Below are 20,687 nucleotides of genomic sequence, written 5' to 3' on the forward strand. Positions count from 1 at the left end.
TCTAGCTAGAGTCTCATTATTTCCCATCTTGCAAGCTTCAACCTTATACCATCTTCCTGTCTTATTTTCTCCATTCCTTCTCTGTTTGGACCTGGAGGTACAAGGTGCATCTTCTTTGAGTTGGGCACTTTTATTAGGGAAAAAAGGGCATTATGTTTCTCCTTCCGTTTCTATCTATTGGGTGGGGGGCTGACAAAATATCCTCCCCCTCGAAGTCTTCCTACCATTCCCTCCTGCTTTGGGAATTTATATTTCTTCTCCAGCAGGTTTTCCCTCCTACTCCATTTCCTGTTGATATCAAAACCAGAAAGTATACGTGTGTTTGTGTGTGTGTGTGTGTTTCCAAATCTTACTTCATCAGAGCTCCCTTTATTCCAGAAATTTTCCTCTGAGATTTCAGACATGCAGCCTCTGTCATTAATTGTACACATATCTTCCTCCCCTTCTCCCTCATTTCTGGCAGCGGCCAAAGCCAGCATACACCAAACAGTAATGATCATTGGAGAGAGCTGGGTGATGCCTAATGGTGGGCTGTTAATGCCTGTACATAAAGTTGGGTGTTCATGTATTGCCCATCTTTGTTATATGGCTTTTTCAGCCCTGGGTCTCACTGCAGAGTTGATGTTGGAATCCTTAACCTTGAGGAACTTGAGCTCAGTGCTCTGTAGCAATTCCGGGAAGGCTTGGGACTTTATATTTATTATTTATTTGATTTATTTGATTCATATACCGCCCTACTCCTAGAGGACTCAGGGCGGTGTATAGGGCAATAAAATAAGAATACATTAGATAAATAATTTTAAAACCCAAATCCATCAGGCCAGGCCGGCTTGTTCGAATAGATAAGTTTTTAGATCACGCCGGAAGGAGCAAAGGTCGGGGGCCATCCGGAGTTCAGCTGGTAAGCGGTTCCAAAGGATTGGAGCACCCACCGAGAATGCTCTCCCCCTGGGGGTCATCAGCCGACATTCTCTGACCGGTGGTACCCTGAGGAGGCCCTCTCTGTGGGAACGTATAGGACGGAGGGACGATGACGCCGGCAGTAGGTGCTCCCGTAGGTAATCCGGACCATGCCATGTAGGGCTTTGTATGTCATTACCAGCACCTTGAATTTCACTCGGAAGGTAATTGGAAGCCAGTGCAGCTCACGGAGCAGAGGTGTAATATGGGAGTATCGGGAGACCCCCAAAAGAACTCGTGCAGCTGCACTCTGTACCAGCTGAAGCTTCCGAGTGGTTCTCAAGGGCAGCCCCATGTAAAGAGCGTTGCAGTAGTCTAGACGAGAGGTCACAAGTGCATGGGTGACTGTACGTAAGGCATCCAGGTCCAGATAGGGTCGCAACTGGCGCACCAGACGAACCTGGGCGAAGGCCCCTCTAGTCACAGCTCCTATATGATCTTCTAAGGAGAGCTGTGAATCTAAGAGGACACCCAGATTGCGAGCCTTATCTACGGGGGGTAATAGTATGCTAAAACAAACATTTCTCATTGGTTTTGGTGGCTATGGCCCAGTAGCTTTTCCTTTTAAGGAAGGTCCTGGAGAAGGTGCTAGAATGTTAATCGCAAAGTGGGTTAATTAGCTCCCTTTCAGTCAGGGTTCACATTTGGGCATGAGACAAAATCACACTGGTTGCTGTACTGTATGACCTTCATCAGGACCTGAAGACTGGAACTGTAGCCCGTTGGTTTCTTTATATCTCTTGATGGCTTTTGGTAGCCTTGAGTATGGTATCCTTTGGCTCAAATTGAGGAAGCTGGGAGTAGCAGGGCTGTGGGAATGTGGCACATATTTCTGAGGCTTCAATCAATGGAATTGAGGGGGGTTATAAAATGGCTCCTATGGTGTTTCCGGGTCTCTCTCTCTCTCTCTCTCTCTCTCTCTCTCTCTCTCTCTCTCTCTCTCTCTCTCTCTCTCTCTCTCTCTCTCTCACACACACACACACACACACACACACACACACACACACACACACACACACAAACATATACCCCTACTTTTCAATATCTACATAAAATTTCTGGGGGAGGTAATTCTTGCCACTGCACCTCAAGGACAGTTTACAGTAATGAGTTTTATATAAATTCCACTGTATTTGGGTACCAAGATAAATATATAAACATATACACCAATTACCTCAATTCAGAGAGATTAAGCTGTGACAGTACAGGCTTCAAATATTCTTCCATATCTGACAATATTGTTTGAAACATAGATTCTAAATCTGGTTCCTCTTCATCTTCTGTACTCTAGGACATATTTCAAAAGAATAAAAGTACAATTTAAAAGGCCCAAGAGTAAAAAGAAAAGAAAACTCTGTACAAAATACCAACAAAATAATTCTGGGTTGTTAGCTTTCCTCTTGCTACCTTTTTTGTTCAATAAAAATAAAATATGCATGCATGGCATTTGATAACCATAACTTCAAGGAACATATAAATATAATTATAGTAGCAATTCTCATAGAATTTTCTCTACAATTAGTGACTTTCAATGTCAGCCTCTACTGCCACTTGGATATGGTGAAACCTCTAATTCTTTGTCATATATTAACAACCACCTACATCACCAGCTCTGCTAACAGTAGTTGCTCCCAGAAAACATTCTTACTAATGTTAGTAAAAACTATTCTGCAAAATATTTCAGCCTCAAATAGATATAAGTTGGAAAAGCTTTATCAAGGTTTTTTGCTTCAAACTGGCTGCTTTGATGGGTGTTGTTTTAACTATTCTGATTGTTCCATGTGCTGTAACTGAACTTTTATTCTGTGTCTTACAATTAAGTTTAAAAAATGAAAATTAAACATTAAAAAAACCCATCTTTACAGAAACTGGAACTACCATGTTCCAGTTGTTATTGGTTAAGATTAGCAGAAAAGCTAGGTAAAAATAAGCTTAACGTAGAGAAGACAGCTATTCTAGATGTGTGTTATATATGTGTAAACGTTCGAGAGCAGGCAACATAATTTCATTTTTAATGTGTACCGGTGTGCGCACAGTAAAAAAATGACAATAAAGGTTATCTAATCTAATCTAATCTAGATCTGATTCTGCTACTGGATAGGGAAAACATGGATGCTGTCATAAATTGATCAACTGGGACTGGAAGTAGAAGCGATATATGTCTGGTTAATAGATATATCCTGCCTATCACCCACAAAAACATATTGATAGTCCTCTGTATGAAAATTAGTGGAGGAACAGGAAGGGCATTCTGAAAAAAATGTTGTTGGTCAAGGAGAGGGAGAGTGGCAATCATATGGAAGCATGATATTTCTAAAATGCCCGTTTCTCCTGTGTCTCATCAGTGATATCATCTTATGGCAACACAATGGAGGAGGCAGGGCCCAATGCTAGAAGACTGAGCTATTTCCACAGCAAGATTGTGATGGTATTGAATCTTTACAGTCAGGCCAGTCTCTTTTGCCAGCTCAAGGGGCTAAGGATGAAAGCTGGAGAAGGACAAACTGGATCCACAACTGCTGGCGTTAGTAACCCAGAGGAATCACCAGGTAGCCTTGCATCACCCAAGTGCTGAAATAAGCATAGTATGGGAGCTTTGAAAATCTGAGCTTGAAGAAACATGCTATGCTACTTGCATCCTCTACAGACCACCAATTAGCAGGAGATTGGCCACAAAACCTTACTGCCAGTAAGTAAGTAATGCATGCTGCTGATTAAGTAACAGATCCTGACACAAGAACCTGCTTTACCATAGCCTCTGCTCCAATCGAGTAGTCTATACCGATGATTCAACCAAAAGAATTCTAACATTCAATTTAAAAAGAAAAAAATGTCAACAGGGAATATTTTACATGTAGAATTGCATTTGTAGACTGATATTTATGCCTAAAATGCCTAAAATTAACATGTTGGCCGAGTGCATTAAGGTTCCTTCAAAGAGTGAAAACGACCTCTCTTAAGCAAATTGCTGTTGGCTAGATTTTTCTGAGGGACGCGGTGGCTCAGTGGGTTAGGACGCTGAGCTTGTCGATCAGAAGGTCGGCAGTTTGGCGGGTCAAATCCCGAGTGCCGTGTAGCAGAGTGAGCGCCTGTTACTCATCCCAGCTTCTGCCCACCTAGCAGTTCGAAAGCACGTAAAAATGCAAGTAGAAAAATAGGGACCACTACGGTGGGAAGGTAACAGCGTTCCGTGCGCCTTTGGCGTCTAGTCATGCCGGCCACATGACCATGGAGACGTCCTCGGACAAGCGCTGGCTCTTCGGCTTTGAAACGGAGATGAGCACCGGCCCCTAGAGTCGGAAACGACTAGCACGCATGTGCGGGGGAACCTTTACCTTTACCTTTACCTTAGATTTTTCTGATAACAGATTCTAAGGTTGTTTTTCCCCCCTTTCTATTGGTGATGTTCCCCAGTTATTCCTTAAGGATCTTTTAAAATAAAAATTTAAAAAAAAATTAAAAATCAGAAATTAAGTATCTTCTTCTATAGGTTGGCAGGTAGGTAGCAAGCACAACAGATTTCTACCCAACCTAATCTCGTGGCTCTGGGTGAAAAACAAGGGAAGAAGGTGCTTTTTCTGAATTTCTATTGTTTTTGTAGCCAGAACATTCAAGCATGAGTTTGGGTCTTATTCCACCAGAATGCTGCTAATTTACAATAACACATTCCCACCTTGTTCACATCCTAGTTGGGGATAAAAATGTATCCTGTATAAGCAACTGTTATATATTATCTCATCAATGAAAGTAAAATAAACGATTATTTTACAAACATGTTATATTATTTGTAAAAAAAAAAATCCAACGTGAATCCACCATCAAAATTACTAAATTATCTGTGTATTTCATTAAAAAAAATATCTTACAGTGTCTAGTTTGGCAGATGATACTTGCTTTCTTTGAAACTCATCTTCTTCTATTTCTCTCAAAAGACTATCCATCATCTCCTCTTTAAAAACCTCAACTTTTTCCAAAATATTTAAGATCGTTTCTGGGTTCACAGGGCTCCGGACAATTTTAGCCTGCACTGTAGTTAATAAAAATTCAAGCCAACAAAATGCATTCAAACCTCTTTTAAAAAATATTGATTTTTCTTTTTCATATCCCCATTTATGTAGCACATAAACACAGAAATGAACGAGTAGTAGAGATGAATAATAAAAGTGTGTTTAGTTATTATTATAAAATAGCTATATTTCTAGATAGCCATTCATGAAGGATATATGAGCACTGAAGTATCACCCTCTCAGTTCTAAATATAAAATAATAGAGATACAAAGAATTGAAATTATTTAAAATTCAGTAAAATATCAGTTTAACAGAGCTCCTCATCCCTCCAACAAAAGGTAAGTCTTACCTTTCAACAACTCTGAAGTCACCCCTGCCTAAACCCACTCTGCAGGCTTCCTCATCCTGAAGTTTCTTCCACTTTCTCAATTTTGCACATGCACAAAATGCAAGTTGGATTTAACCAAAACACACATTTAATGGATGCCTCCTCCTCCAAAATAATCCATTCAATTCAGACTTTAATCTATAAATTCTACGATTAAAATGAATGTGGGAATAAATCAAGGGCTACTTTGGGTTGGCATGAAAAGTATTTTCCTGATTCAGAAATGAATCGGGAAGGCAAAAGAGAAAAGAGGAGAAAATAATTTGCCCAAGCAGAATTACTGTTCAAAGTTTGAATTAACTTTATTATGTGGTTATGCAAACAAATTTGATGGGTTGTGTACCAATGTGATGACATTACTGGGAAAAAAAATCATGCTGAGACAGACTATTGTCAGTCAAAGAGGTTAAACTCAGACATATTTTGGTTGCTAAGAAACTGTACTTTCATCACCCAAATGCTCATGTGTGACTACTCAGTGCAGTTGTGGAGAGAGAAATGCAATTGTGTTTGCATTATTTAGAGATACTTACAAGGTAGTTGAGCAAATTTTCCTTTCTGTTGTCCACCCTTTTCCTTCCCACCTTTTTCCTTTGGCTGTCCACCCTTTTCCTTTTGTTCCTTTTGTTCTTTAGGGTTGGTTGTTTTTACTTTCTCAAGTACAGCACCATACAATAAAGATCTATCAAAAGGAGGGGACAAAAACACCCTTACCTTTATTTTCCTGAACACAAGTAGTTCCTGTTTGGTGGTTGCAACTGGTTGTGGTGAAATGGATGGTTGTGGTGACACGGTTGCTAAGTAAATCACCTGACTGTGAGAGAAAGAAACACCCTACAAAGATTGCTGAGTGCTGCCATCTCATTGAGATAAAGTTTTCCCACACAGTGTCTTGTGCCTGACCTGTTTTTTTCTCTCCAATTTTTGTCCCCACACAGGGTGAAGAGATGATTTAAACCAAGTATCTCTGCAGCAGTGCAGCATGTCAATAAAAATGCTACCCTCAAATTAACAAGCTTGCCTCTGTAACCTTAATTAGTTGATTAAAAATTATCCGGCCAGCTTGCAGCTACTGATCAAAGCTGACCAGATCATAATCAGTAGCCATGAAGGGCTCTATAGATCACATCCAGCATTCTGAGCCTCATTCTTAAACATACTGAAAACCATACTGCTTGCTTAGCAGAGATGTAATGTGAGCATAGCATTGGGCGGGCTTTGGATGATCTCCAAGGCCCTACTTCCCCTTAATTTTTTTTAAATTTATTCAACTTATATGCCCCCCATTTCTCGTATAATTATATTATTCTGATTCCATAAATAAAGCAAAAACTTGACAATCCACAAACTGTTTCCTTCATATAGGGAGGAATTTATTCCCATAGTATTGGCAATTGCAAAACGGGCCTTCAAGCCTTTGCAGAGTTTGGTGGTTAATCATCACACTATGTATTTATGAATGAGTTTCACAAGTCCATCCAATATATTACAGCTGTATCAGTTGAAATGGGAGGATGACAAGAGTCACACCTAGGGCATGTATGGCACATTATGGTAAGGGATTCCTAACAAAAAACCTCTAAATACTAGAAGCTTCCTAAGAGAATTTTTCACATAGGCAGAATGTAAATACATGAACTGGAGAGACTCTGTTGAAAAAGTAGTGATGTTCAGCGGTAATCATGTTTAAACATTATGCTTGCATCAGTCATTCATGAGCATCGTTATATTCATACCTGTCTCCTGAATGCTGGAGAATAACTATATGAAAATTTGCAGGCAGTTCATTCATGATATTAAAATGGTGTGAAGAAATAGAGAGGCTTCCCCATGCCTACAAAAAAATAATTATTATTATTTTTCAAAGAAGTTATGAATACCATTCCTAAATATTATAAAGTATTATAACAGCCTTCTTATGGAGATTTTGATTGGATATAATTATTGTTATTTGTAAATATTTACATGTTAGTGATTAACATATGTGGATAGTCCTCAACTTATAACAGTTCATTTAAGTGATCATCCAAAGTTACAATGGCACTGAAAAAAGTGACTTCTGGCCATTTTTGACACCTAATGACCTTTGTAGCAGAAATTTTTGTGGTCATAAGTTGTGGTCATAATTTGAGGACTACCTATAATCATAATACCTTAAACTTATAGAAAAGTAGTTATAAGTTATATGTCAATGATTAATGTATAAAGATACTTCATTACAAAATTACAACAAACTATTGGTATGCTAAGAAAATGTATAAATGGATGAAGCTTTCAAAATATTTGAAAATGAAATGATTATGTTAGTTCATTTATCGCTTGTTCAGTTATGCAGTAAAACATCTGCACAGAAATAGAATGAGACTGTCAACTACTTATGTAAAATAATTGCAACATTACTGCCCTTTTTAGAAGGAACTTTTTCAGAATAATATTGTAGGAAAAGAGAATGAAGTACCATCTATGTATCCTGATGGGTGTTTCGATGAAACCTCTCTCTGGAACTGAGCGGGAATCACAATTTTATTTAACTGACCAAATTACCTTTGATATAGCAGCCAACCTGTGTTCTATAGTTTTGAGGAGACCAGTTGTTTCTCCTCTTTGTTGCAAGTGGTGCTGCAGATGCAACATTGCTGCCATTTGTGAACTGCTGCTGTTCAAGGTAGCCGCTAACAGGATTTCTTTCATAATCAAGGAAGCTGTACAGCTCTGAAAGATTGTAATATTAGATTTAATATCAGGTGAGCAAATGTTTTAAAAAACAGATTTCTAGTCAAAACCCAACAAGCTATTTACAGATACATTAAAATATTGTAAAAAAATATTTTCAACCTGATTCACAATAAATATAAAGGACATTTCCAACCTTTTACTATCTTCTAGGGAACAGCCTTTCCATAATGCTTACCCATTTTCTTACCTTAAAAAAAGAATTATGTAACTTTGATTTAAGTACCGATTATTAAAGATCTTCCTTTACTCTGTTTCAAGAGAATTTCAGATGAAAAACATTGGTATTTTTCCCAGAACAACATTTTAAATTGTTTACTTTGCAATGAAAGCAACTTAACTCTTTGGAAGGTGAATATAAAACTTCCTTCCAATGTGCCTTAAATCTATAGATCTCTAGATGCTTAGCAGGAAAGATGATTTGCATTGATCAAGAGTTCTCAATTACAGTACATGTACATCATATTCAAAATAATAAATATATAGCATAATTATAGTTGAAGCAAGCAAGAATTACAATTTCATCCCATAATATAATGGTCTGCATTCATAGATCCTTCGTATTTTAATATTAATATCACTGATTACTGTAAGGAGTTTGAAAAGCATTCTGATTCCAGAACGGACATTTTAAGAGTCTTCTACCAAGTTTGGAATAAAAGTGTTTCAATTTGAATCCAAATCATGGACAACTGAATTATGCATTAGCCAAAAACCCAGAAAGCCTAAGTTTCTTTCATGCTGTCACTGATTGGAGTTAGTAAAGAAGAGGAGGGCGCAGTCAGAGAGAAAAAGACAGATAAGCTGTTCAGATGTTCTTAAATTCTTTACTGCAGAAAAGGATTGCAATATATCACACATTTGTGCTTTTTTTTTAACCCTAGCCCCTTAATCCTACAGACAATTTTTAACACTATCCCAGGGAGGGGAATCTCATCTACAGCCATCCAATTTATTTCTGTGACCAGATGATAAAAAATGAGAAAGCAAGGAGCTTGTTTCAACTTCCCACTGTTCCCTATAACGTAATTCTTGGGTCGTTTCAAGTTCTTTCCCGCTAGAATACAGTATTTTCAGAACGTGCTGATGGCACATTCTAAGGTGAACTGTTTTATTCTGAGCTTGGAAGAAAACTTTTCTTGTGTTTAGCACACAACTATAATTACTAATCTAGTATAACTGGTAGCAGACACGATGATTCTGATTTTGATTTACAGTTCTTATCTTACCTGATAAAGAGCTAAAAACTGACTTGCTGAAACTGGATCAAATTGTCCAAAGCACTCCACCATTTCCAAACTAGCAGCTGCCAAGGTATCGATCAGGTTGTTATTAATTGCAACATTAATGCACTGCAGCAAAACCTCAGTTGATTGAAATAGGTATTCATGAGTCCAGGTCTGTCTCTTCTATACAGTTAAAAAAAGAACAACGTTCAGTATTGCTGCAGCTATTCTCAGAGATGAGAATGAAACACATAGGTACTTACCCCTTTGTGGAAGATGCATGAGTTTGTTCTTACCTCAAACATATGTTGCTGACTTCAAATATCTGGGTATCTTGAATGCTTAGCTTTCCTCTATACTGATAGCTTTGATTCTTTTTCCCACAATAATTCAAGACAAGGTTGTATGATGGAGTTCCTTAGTTACAAATACTCAGCCCACAATTCCTCATCTATTTCTCATTTCAAGAACAACTAATATCTGTGGTAAGCAATGCTTTTCCATCTATACCCAACCAAGGAAGTCCTCTGTGCCTCTGTGGAAGCCATAGGCACAAGTCTGACTTCTAAAGACTGGTAAATTTTGAATAAAAATGGCAGTCATGCTTCATTTTTTCACATGTTCCCCAGATTGTTAAAGGATTATCTTAAAGATTATCTTAAAGATCTTCCTTTTAATGTTTCCAAATAAGATATTAATTGGTTTCTATACGAAATACCAGTGCTCTCAGGGTTTAAAGCCAAACTGCTTTTCCCCAAAGCAGCTTTTTAACCCTAGCCCCTTAATCTTGCAAACAATTTTTAACACTATCCCAGGGAGGGGATCTCATCTACAGAGGTTTTTTTTATGAATAATGGACATGTTTGCTTCGCATTCTGTCTCTCTAGAAACCGTAGGTGAATTGCATAGGGAAACCCCATTGGAAATGCAAAGTTCATCTAGGGTTAGGGCTAGGGTTAGCCCCCCCCCCCAAATGATCTGCCCTCAAAACAAACTTCACTGTTCAATTTAGAGACTATGCCTGCTGGACCTTTTTCCATTCAGGTCTCTGTAGAAATCCTAGGTAAATTGCATGTGAAAACCCCATTTGAAATGAGGTCTGCCCCCAAACTAAACATCATGGGTCAGTTTAGAGGTTCCTTCTGCCTAGTAGACATGTTTGCTTTCCATTCCACCTCCCTAGAAATCCTAGCCAAATTTCATGAGGAAAGCCCCGTTTCAATTGAAAAAGTCTAGGATTAGGGTTAGACCCTCATGAGGTTTGGTCCAAAAATGAAGATCACAGTTCAATTTAGAGACTTTCTATGTATCTCCTGTACTACTTTGGTTTCCACTGTGTCTCTCTTGAAATCCTACCTAGGCAAATATCAGGTAGCATGGTTATCACCAATATGTTCAGGACAAATCATCTTTCCTGGCATTGCATCCTTTCCAGATCTAAATCCATCTGAATAACTTTGGGAAGACATTTATATCTTTAAGTATAACCGTTACTACAATGCATTCAACAAATCTCTGGCACACTTTCAGTACTGTGAACTGCTGCTCCCAGAACTGCAAACCAGCACTGCTAAAGAAATACTGCGAGATGTAGTTTCAGCACAATTGATATGCGTCAGTATATGCCCTAGTTTAGATGATGCTGTGCAGGTTATACAGAAACATACCCTTAATTCATTGGCTTTTTTTCTGTAGTCATCAAGTTGTTTTTTGGTAAGTTGCAGCAGAGGACTTGGAGCTTCATAATGTTCATCTATTGTTTCCATTTCTGGTGGTGGAGATTTCTCAGAATTGATTTTAGCCACCTCCTGCATATCACGATTATATAAAAGAATCACAGTCAAACAGAAATGTATTTGTTTCAGAAAAGCATGCAGCCCAATGCAAGGTTTAAAAACACACAAAAGGCCTCCCTTGAGTTTGTAGCAGAAAGCTACAAATACAGTCTTCTACGAGCACTTAAATGTCAGGTGTTGATTTCAGTCCACACTTGCCTTCAGCTCACACCAATTATTCCCAAAAATATACACATGGATCATTTGCTTTAGAAAAGAGAAAGAGCAGATGATAGAAACTCAGAACTGCTTGTATCAACAGCAAAGATGTCTATAACGATAGAGTATTTTTTACATTTGCCTTAGCTCATATTACAACCTCATATTATATATTACAACAATAGAAATTGAATTAAATGATTTGTTTAAGCAGAATGCAAATCCATAGTACCCTTGGCAAATGAACTCAACAATAATTAATGAACTATCTCTATGTTACATTGACCTAACCGCCCTGAGTCCTACGGGAGAAGGGCGGTATATAAGTTTAATCAAATAAATAAAATAAATAAATGTTATATTTGATTGCTTTTTCTTTCTACTCATCTTTTAGAAATGATATACTTAAAAGAGGATTTTAAACGTTTCCTTATCTTTCAGCACCAAAAATCAAAATACTACTAAAAGAAATAATTTGTTTCATCTCAATATTATTACTCCAAATCCTTCTCTGAATAGTGCAAATTGTTCAGTAACTCTTGGTAACTTAAGATTCTTAAAACTTTTCAATAAAAAAAAGATTCAGAGGATACTGATTGCTGGAGAGAATAGAAAACTGAGATTACTAACTATCTATTGCAAATGACAGCATTTTGTTGTGGGTCTTATTTTTTATCATATATCATAAGCTTGCACTAAAAATGGCCAATGAAATCTATTTGGAAACAATGCAGGCACAAAATCCAATAAAAGTGATTTAAAGAACTTTAATTATATTGTGTAAACCAGGCCTTACTATTGCATTTTCGCACCACTGAATATCCACACTAAAAGGCTCTATATGATTAGCTAAGAAATGTAGACTCCTTCCAGTGAGATAGAGGTACTTGGCTCTTATGTCAGGACAACCACTACAAAGACTCGGTAGGCTTGTAAGTTGAGCATGGGCATTATGACCAACTGTTTGCGCAAGGGTGATCCAATCCTGTTAAGAATCCAGAAAATATAAAATAAAATAAACAAACTATTGAGGAGGTCAAAACAGTAAAAAAAAAGTTTAAAATATGATTGCATTCAAAAATATTTACCAAAAATAGAAATAAATGAGTGCTTTAGGAACTGACTCCTAAAATGTTGCTACAAAAGTTACGCAAGAGAGACATTCCTGAAAACCTCTAGGTATTATCTAGTATTTGGCATTTGCCATATACTTGTTTTTAGCAAATTTGGTTTCAGCCCAAATTTTATAAACTGCTTTGACACTTTGAGGGTGACCAACACTGGGAGAAAGAATGGAAAAGTAAATTCAATTCTCTGTTACATCCAACAGACTTTGATATTGTCAACATGTATGTTTCTAGCCACTCAGGATAGTGGATAGTGACTAGAAATTGCTGCCACACTCTAGCAGCAATTATACTAATGAGTTTCACATAAGATTTTAAAATTAATATCAGTGTAAAATCATTGAGTGAGATTACTCAGAAGTCTCCAAGGCACATTTCTGCTCTTTAAGAAATGCCAGGTTTGTAGTCTGTGAGTAGTTTTGTTCGTTGCCTGAAAGTTGAAAATATCCTGTGATACAGAGGGTATTGCCGGCTGAATGGCAACTTTGTCTGTATAGGTATTCCTTGACTTGTGACTACAATTGAGACCAATGTTTCTGTTGCTAAGTGAGACAGTTGTTAAGTGAGTTTTGCCCCATGTTACGACCTTTCTTGCCACAGCTGTTAAGTGAATGCAGTTATTAAGTTAGCAGCATGGCTGTTAAGTGAAGCTGACTTCCCCATTGACTTTGCTTGTCAGAAGTGATTACAAGAAATGATCACATGACACCAGGACACTGCAACCATCATAAATATGAACCAGTTGCCAAACATCTCAATTTTGATCATGTAATCATGGGGATGCTGCAACTGTTGTAAGTGGGAGAAACAGCCGTAAGTTACTTTTTTCAGTACAGTTGTAACTTTGATTGGTCACTAAACGAATGATTGTAAGTTGAGGTCTACCTTATCTTTTCTCATTCCTTAATCATCAGAATTCCCTATGTATATTTTTCAAGGGTGGAGGGACTACTGTAGTGAAAGATGTGTTACTATCTTCTCTGAGGTACTTACCTGTATCTGGATTGAACCTTTTTGCTGATATTTTCAATGAGACTTCCATGATAATAATGATTTCTACTGTATATGTGGCAGATTGTATGCAGAAGAGATTAATTATGAACATATTGCACAAGTGCATACCTGTTCAACTGAAGACGTATCAGGTGTAAACCTTACAAAATCCTCAATAATTTGCTCAATTTGGTCTGCTCTAGCTTCTTTGTTCTTTTTTTCAATATTGATAAGAACAAAAATATCCAAAATGATCTCTATGAAGTTCACCTTCATGTTTGCAAGTCTTCTCATTAAAGGTGTATTTATATTTCTAGTCTGAAATAAAAAAATATTATACTGAAAATGGAAAAGAAACATTAAAAAACGATCTCAGTTTCCATAATTGCAAAAAATATCAAGATAAACATAGGATCCAAGTTTGGAGGAAAGAAAACCACGATCTGTCATACTTTCATTTTATATCTGCACTGTCCTGTATTTCTGAGATACTTTAATACATCCTTTTAACTAATAATAGTCTTCATGTTGTGGATGCTGACTGTAACACACATAAACATCATACGTACCTCATTAATTGGAAGTATATTATTAATATGTTGGAAAAACTCTTCCATTTGTGATACTGCACATTGTGCTAATCTATATGCATCTATATAATGTCTTTGCTTGTCTGCAGCAGGTTCTGTATGTTTACCAAGTATCCTGTAAAAAAATAATTTTAAACAGAAATGATATTTAGTACCATTCTAAATAAAATAGAATGGAAAAAGAAAACATATAAGCAATACAAAATTAACAAAATTAAATGTCTAAAATAGCTAAAAAAAGAAAGAGGAAAAAGGATGAAGAAAAAGAGCTACTGAGTTTGTTTTCCTTTTTGTACATCTGCTAGTTTAAGCGCAGAGTTGCCTTATCGGTATGTATGTATGTATCAGCACATACATACATACATACATACATACTCCTTAGAAGAGAGACTGTGTTTTTATTTGCCTTGCTGCATTGTACTGTAGGTATGGGAACCATTCTTCGTAAAATTAATTTATTAAAAGCCAAAGCAGTTGTGTTTGACAGGAGAAATGGAATAAGTAACTTAATGTTACTGTACATAAATGATGAAAAATTAGACCAAGTAAATGAACTTGTGTTTCTTGGTAGGTCATTTACTAAAGATGTTAAAAAAATAAATAAATATAGAAATGTCAGTTTTTAAGACCCCCTAAATGCTGCTAGATGTATGATCTGTTTGAAAAAAATGAATACTTCTCAAAATAAGTGAAAATGTCTGTGTATAAGAATTTATTTTTGCATGTAGTTGTGTGGAGGTGAGGCCTATGCACTCAGAAGTATTAAAAACAATGCAGTAAGAATGGGATACTTAAAAAAATATGTGTGTTAAAACAAGAATTACAGAATTGCAAGACAAATACATGAAGAAAGAGTGAACGGTTTGAAATGAAGGGGAAGACCAAGTGAATTATGATTAGACGGAAATGATAAGATCCTCAAAAAGAGAAAAATGAGAATTTTAAACAACAAATGGAAATGTATGAAGTATATAAACAGGCAAAAATAGGATAGAAAGGCTTGAAGAAATGAATGGTGCTTGCAATGTTTCCCTTTCTTTTTCTTACAGTACCTCAAGTTTTTAATTTGTTGGACTCTTTTCTATTCTTTTCTGCATTCTATTAAATGTTGCTTATTTAAAAAAAACACAAATAGTATGGTATATATGCATGTAGTTATTTATGAAAAATTCTACCTAAGGACTTACCTATGAATATTTGCACATGCCATCAATGCATCAGCACTACGATCTTTATATCCATAAGAAAGGAAAATCTTCTCTATGTGAATTAACTTATCATAGGATTCCAGCAATATTATTTCCAACTCATGAGAATAACCACTAGTGTTAATGAGATATTTAACCAAATCTATCTGTATATATGCTTTCCTGCACAGGAGAATATATGGACAACATAAGGTCAGAGATTTCCTCCAAAGTAGCACATATATTTAAGCAACTATTCTTACTGCTATAAAAATAGCTCCTTGACTAACATTTAATTAATTAGTTAATTATTAGAGCATATTAGAAAAGCAGAAAAATCTAATGTTACGCTCAATGGCGAAGAATAAATTTCAGCTTGTTTGTAAAAAATTGAATAAATAAATATCAAATAAATCTGTGACCAAAAAGTGAATGTTGGGCAGTCTTTTTATTTATAATTTCTCTGCACAGGTAGTCCTCAACTTATAACAGTTCATTTCGTGTCCGTTCAAAGTTGCAACCGCACTGGAAAAAAAGTACGGGGTCATCTGATCATCTTCTGCGACTTTCTAACAAGTAAAATCAATGGGGAAGCCGATTCACTTCACAGCCACGTTACTAATTTAACAATTGCGGTGATTTGCTTAACAAAACATGGCAAGAAAAGTCGGAAAATGGGGCAAAATTTATTGAATGAATTTCTCACTTAGCAACTTAAATTCTGGGCTCAATTGTGGTCATAAGTTGAAGACTACCTGTATAGAAATAATATCTCCATATAACGACTTGTGTAATAAAAAAAAGTTGTTACTGCAATCAACAGCATCCTTTGGAGGAGGGATCAAAAGGGGTAAGACAGTGTCATGGTGCGGCAGTACAAAGTCCTTTCCCTTTATGCACATTGTATCTGTGGTGGCTCAGTGGGTTAGGACGCTGAGCTTGTCGATCAGAAGGTTGGCAGTTTGGCGGGTCGAACCCCGAGTGCCGCGTAGCAGAGTGAGAGCCTGTTACTCGTCCCAGCTTCTGCCAACCTAGCAGTTTGAAAGCATGTAAAAATGCAAGTAGAAAAATAGGGACCACTGCGGTGGGAAGGTAACAGCGTTCCGTGCGCCTTTGGCATCTAGTCATGCCGGCCAGATTACCATGGAGACATCCTCGGACAAGCGCTGGCTCTTCGGCTTTGAAACGGAGATGAGCACTGGCTCCTAGAGTTGGAAACGACTAGCATGCATGTGCGGGGGAACCTTTACCTTTTTATCTGCAATGTAGATGCCCAGCTTGGTGTGGGGATTAAAGCATCAGGCTAGAAATTGGGAGTTCTACTTCCACCTTAGCTGCAAAGCCTGCTGGGTAACCTTGGACCAATCACTTTCTCTCAGCCCTAGGAAAGTGGCAATGGCAAATGCCCAAAAAATCTATAGGAACTAATCCAGGTAGGCACCAGAAGTTTTTTTAAAAAATTACTCCTATGGCACACAGAAAAAAAAATCAGTGTACAAAAGCGGCAGTTCTTCACGCACACAACTGCAACTGCCATCTTAGCTTTTAAAAAACCTTTTCCCCCACTTAGATGCTGGTGATTGCATTGCCTCCTTGCTTATTATAATTTAGGAGGGGTCCACAAAGATGTTATTCAATCCAGGTGCTACTGTTTTCACAGTTGCATGGCTTTATCGCCTTAAAGCAGTAGAATATTTTTTTCTAGGTCTGTGTGGAATTCTGAAAAAAAAGTTGGATTGATTTAATGAAAAGCAAAGAGATTGTCTGCTCACACAAGACCTAAAATCAACTGGACCATTTTCAAAGCAAGCATGATCTTATTAAACTAGATTAATAGAATGAGGAGGCTACAATGTTATTTTTGAAGAGACATGTGGAGGATTGCATTATTACTTGATTATAAAAGTAAACCCAAACTACAATACTATCCTAACTTGTAATAATTACCTGGCTTCAAAGCATGCAATTATAAAACCCAATTCAGATTCTCGGTTGGGTCTTTCCTTCAGTAATGGCCTCAAGACATTTATGTTTTTTTGCAGAAAATGGCAAGCCTGCATCTATAGAAAAACAGGTTGTCAAAAATACTAACAAAGTATTTCAGGATAAACTGTATATCCTTTGGATTCTGTAAAGCAAAGAAAAGCTGGAGTAAAACTGCAAACACAGTTGAGGTCACATAATTTTCACTTAGTGACCACTTCGCTACCATTGCAGTTACTAAAAGAGGGCTGCCTATATTGATCGCTAGTATTAAAAAATAATGTACTACTGGATATTTCAATTAAATAAATGAATTATTTCAGGGGTTCCCTGACCCCCGGGTCATTGCCCACTAGCAGTCCACGGTCCGTTCGAAACCGGGCTGTGGGAGAAATGGGCAAGTGCATGCCCATGAAGTGCCACTTGCGTGAGCAGTGCACAAATGCACGCATATGCGCAAAGCTCCATTCCCGCAAGCTCTTGAGTGGCCTCAAGCTTTGTATGCGAGCTCATGAGCCTGCTGCTCAAGCAAGTGGAGCTTCATGTGTGAGTGCAAACACCCTCCACTCAATACAAACCCCCATTTGTGTGAGTGGAAGGTGCCCGTGTGCACGTTCACCACACACCCACACCCACACCCACACACCCACACCCACACCCACACACCACACACACCAGGCCGAGCCACCAAGCTGAAAAGGTTTGTTGTAACTGCTGGTTTACTTACCATTTTATCATTTATTTCCTGGTCATCTCCTAAAATTGCATCAGTGAGAGCAAAAGTGCTCCCATGCCAAAACTGTTCATTTCCACCTATCAAGCGGGCCTTTTCAAGCAGTGCCTTCGCTTGCCCATGGTTTTTTTCTAAATTAGCTAGTACAGCCAGAAGATAAAGGCATCGTGATATACCACATGGATCATTCATTTTCTAAAAAGAAGAGATTTCAAATATGTTTTCAAACGTAAGTTGGAACATTATGATCGATAATATGCCAGACCATTCCATTCCATTCCATGTCTTTATATATTGTGAAAAACAGATTTCAGAAACTATTCTCCAAGTTTCTGTTATTTATGACATGAAATACTTTTTCAGAATAATTTCAATTAAATTCGGTCAGGAAATGAAGAAGAGCTTGCTTAAACTAGGACAATTTATCACAGACTTTGCTCTTTATGAATCTTGAGTCATAAAAAGGCAGAGTTCTTAAGCTGCAGTTTTCTGTGCACTCACCTTGAAGTAAGACTCACTGAATTCAGAGGGCCTTGCATCTGCACTGCACTAAAACTACTAGATAACCTTGCTCAATATTTTGCTTAGTTTTTAAACCAAGGGTTCACATTTGAATAATTTGAGTAATAGCTGCTAAGTCATGGCTGGTTCAGGAATTCTGGGAGTTGGTCCACAAGTCATTAAAGGGGCCATCGTTCCCCACCCCTGATCTAAGGAAAAAACATAGGATAATCTGTTCCAAAAAGTGTTAAAAGATCAGAAATAGTGCAAGTCATCCTCTGTATCAGGAAACGGGATACAAAAAGACCACTATACGTTTTACTCCTTTTTTGTGCCTGTCAAAATATTATGGGCTAGGTAACCAAGCAAGTTTCTCTTATCTAGTATAAGAAGTTTTTTCTGAGTTTAACCCACCTGATAGGAAGAAAGATCCTAAAAAGTCATTAACAGCAATACCAACAACAAAAGCTACATCTTAGGCCATCACACCTGGAAACACAACCAAGTCTTTCTGGAAAGCTGACTGGGTCAATACATATAAAATCTTAAAGAGGTATGGCATTTCAAAGGGTTGGCATTGCTCTTTTAATGAATCCCTATAAGAATTGTTTTTGGAAATTCAACAATGAAATTTAAATATTCTATATACTTCACACTTTAGGCTAAGACCAAGTCACTTGAGTTTCTGACAATTATGCTATTGCTGATCAAGAGTTGAGCACCTACTATTGTAAAACTAGCGACAGTTTTTCCTCTTATTCATAGTTATAAGATATATATTTCCTAGAAATGACAAATAAAAAGAAACAATTGGAGACATGCACATTTAACAAAAAAAAAAATTAAGTTACCTGAGTTGCTTGGTGAGCTTCGGAGAGTAGTAACCTTGCTGGTTGATATAAGCATAGTTGGATTAAGACTTCAGCTTTTTCTATCCACAAGTAGGGGAGAGAAAGCCCATTTAATTCTTTTTCAGTAACTGCATTGAGTTCCAAAATCTGGAAATAATTTATTATAGAAATTATCCTTTTTAAAATGTCTATGTTTTAAATCATTATAAATTATAATTAATTATAAATTAAAATTAATTATGTTAAAAATATATGAACTTAAAAGCTCAATCAGGGAACATAGTAAAGTATAGGTATAGTTAACTTTATAGTTTACCTTTTTTATTATGAGAGCAATAAAACATATACAGGCAGAAAAATGGGTTGAGCTGCCTTGCAACTTTCATACATATATTGTTGTTGTTAGTTGCAAAGTCGTGTCTGACCCATCGCGACCCCATGGACAACGTTCCTCCAGGCCTTCCTATCCGCTGCCATCTTCTGGAGTCCATTTAAGCTCACGCCTACTGCTTCAGTGACTCCATCCAGCCACCTCATTCTCTGTCATCCCATTCTTCTCTTGCCCTCAATCTTTCCCAGCGTTAGGCTCTTCTCCAGTGAGTCCTTCCTTCTCATTAGGTGGCCAAAGTATTTGAGTTTCAGCTTCAGGATCTGGCCTTCTAAAGAGCAGTCAGGGTTGATCTCCTCTAGGACTGATCGGTTTGATCGCCTTGCAGTCCAAAGGACTCACAGGACTCTTCTCCAGCACCATAGTTCAAAGGCCTCAATTCCTTGGCACTCAGCCTTTCTTATGGTCCAGCTTTCACAGCCATACACTGCAACTGGGAAGACCATGGCCTTGACTATATGCACTTTTGTTGGCAGGGTGATGTCTCTGCTTTTTAATGTGCTGTCTAGATTTGCCATAGCTTTCCACCCCAGGAGCAAGCGTCTTTTAATTTTTTGGCTGCAGTCCCCATCTGCAGTGATCTTTGAGCCCAGGAAAATAAAATCTGTCACTACGTCCATTTCTTCCCCATCTATTTGCCAGGAATTTCATACATATATACAAGAGGAATATTGGTTACCTTATCTTTTGCAGTAAACAGCTTCTTTCTTTGCTCTATATCTAGTGTTGTCCAATCAAAATTTTTATTTTCCATTTGGTTATCCTGTATGGCATTCTCATTTTTAAATGCAATCTCTTGTCTGAATCTGAAAAAGGGAAAGAAAATATTAATGTAATTGGTTAACATAGACATAAAAACCCTGTTATATTAGCTTATTGTTAAGCATGGAATCACCTTCAACTTTCTTATGCCAGCCTAGTAACCTATACATTTATGAAATTTATTACTGCAATCAATATTGAAACTGCATGAAAGAGAATTGAACTGGTTGATGGGATTTTAACAAATTTTGGAAAGGTATCTA

General features: G+C 37.3%; 1 protein-coding gene across 1 annotated transcript in view; it reads right to left on the reverse strand.

Annotated features, from left to right (window-relative positions):
* CFAP46 (cilia and flagella associated protein 46) overlaps positions 1 to 20,687 on the reverse strand; it is a 97,073-nt gene that overhangs the window by 17,781 nt on the left and 58,605 nt on the right. The window contains exons 35-49 of the mRNA XM_083363311.1: positions 20,342 to 20,468; positions 19,275 to 19,421; positions 17,917 to 18,117; positions 17,154 to 17,266; positions 15,207 to 15,389; positions 13,999 to 14,134; positions 13,559 to 13,747; positions 12,106 to 12,294; positions 10,983 to 11,123; positions 9,319 to 9,498; positions 7,901 to 8,068; positions 7,093 to 7,190; positions 5,890 to 6,038; positions 4,827 to 4,987; positions 2,135 to 2,247 (exon numbers count right to left, since the gene is read on the reverse strand). Of these exons, the coding sequence (XP_083219437.1) occupies positions 2,135 to 2,247; positions 4,827 to 4,987; positions 5,890 to 6,038; positions 7,093 to 7,190; positions 7,901 to 8,068; positions 9,319 to 9,498; positions 10,983 to 11,123; positions 12,106 to 12,294; positions 13,559 to 13,747; positions 13,999 to 14,134; positions 15,207 to 15,389; positions 17,154 to 17,266; positions 17,917 to 18,117; positions 19,275 to 19,421; positions 20,342 to 20,468 (2,295 nt within the window). The remainder of the gene's footprint in view (positions 1 to 2,134; positions 2,248 to 4,826; positions 4,988 to 5,889; positions 6,039 to 7,092; positions 7,191 to 7,900; positions 8,069 to 9,318; positions 9,499 to 10,982; positions 11,124 to 12,105; positions 12,295 to 13,558; positions 13,748 to 13,998; positions 14,135 to 15,206; positions 15,390 to 17,153; positions 17,267 to 17,916; positions 18,118 to 19,274; positions 19,422 to 20,341; positions 20,469 to 20,687) is intronic.

The sequence above is a fragment of the Vipera ursinii genome, assembly GCF_947247035.1.
Source record: "Vipera ursinii genome assembly, chromosome: 5".
Taxonomy (NCBI): Eukaryota; Metazoa; Chordata; class Lepidosauria; order Squamata; family Viperidae; genus Vipera; species Vipera ursinii.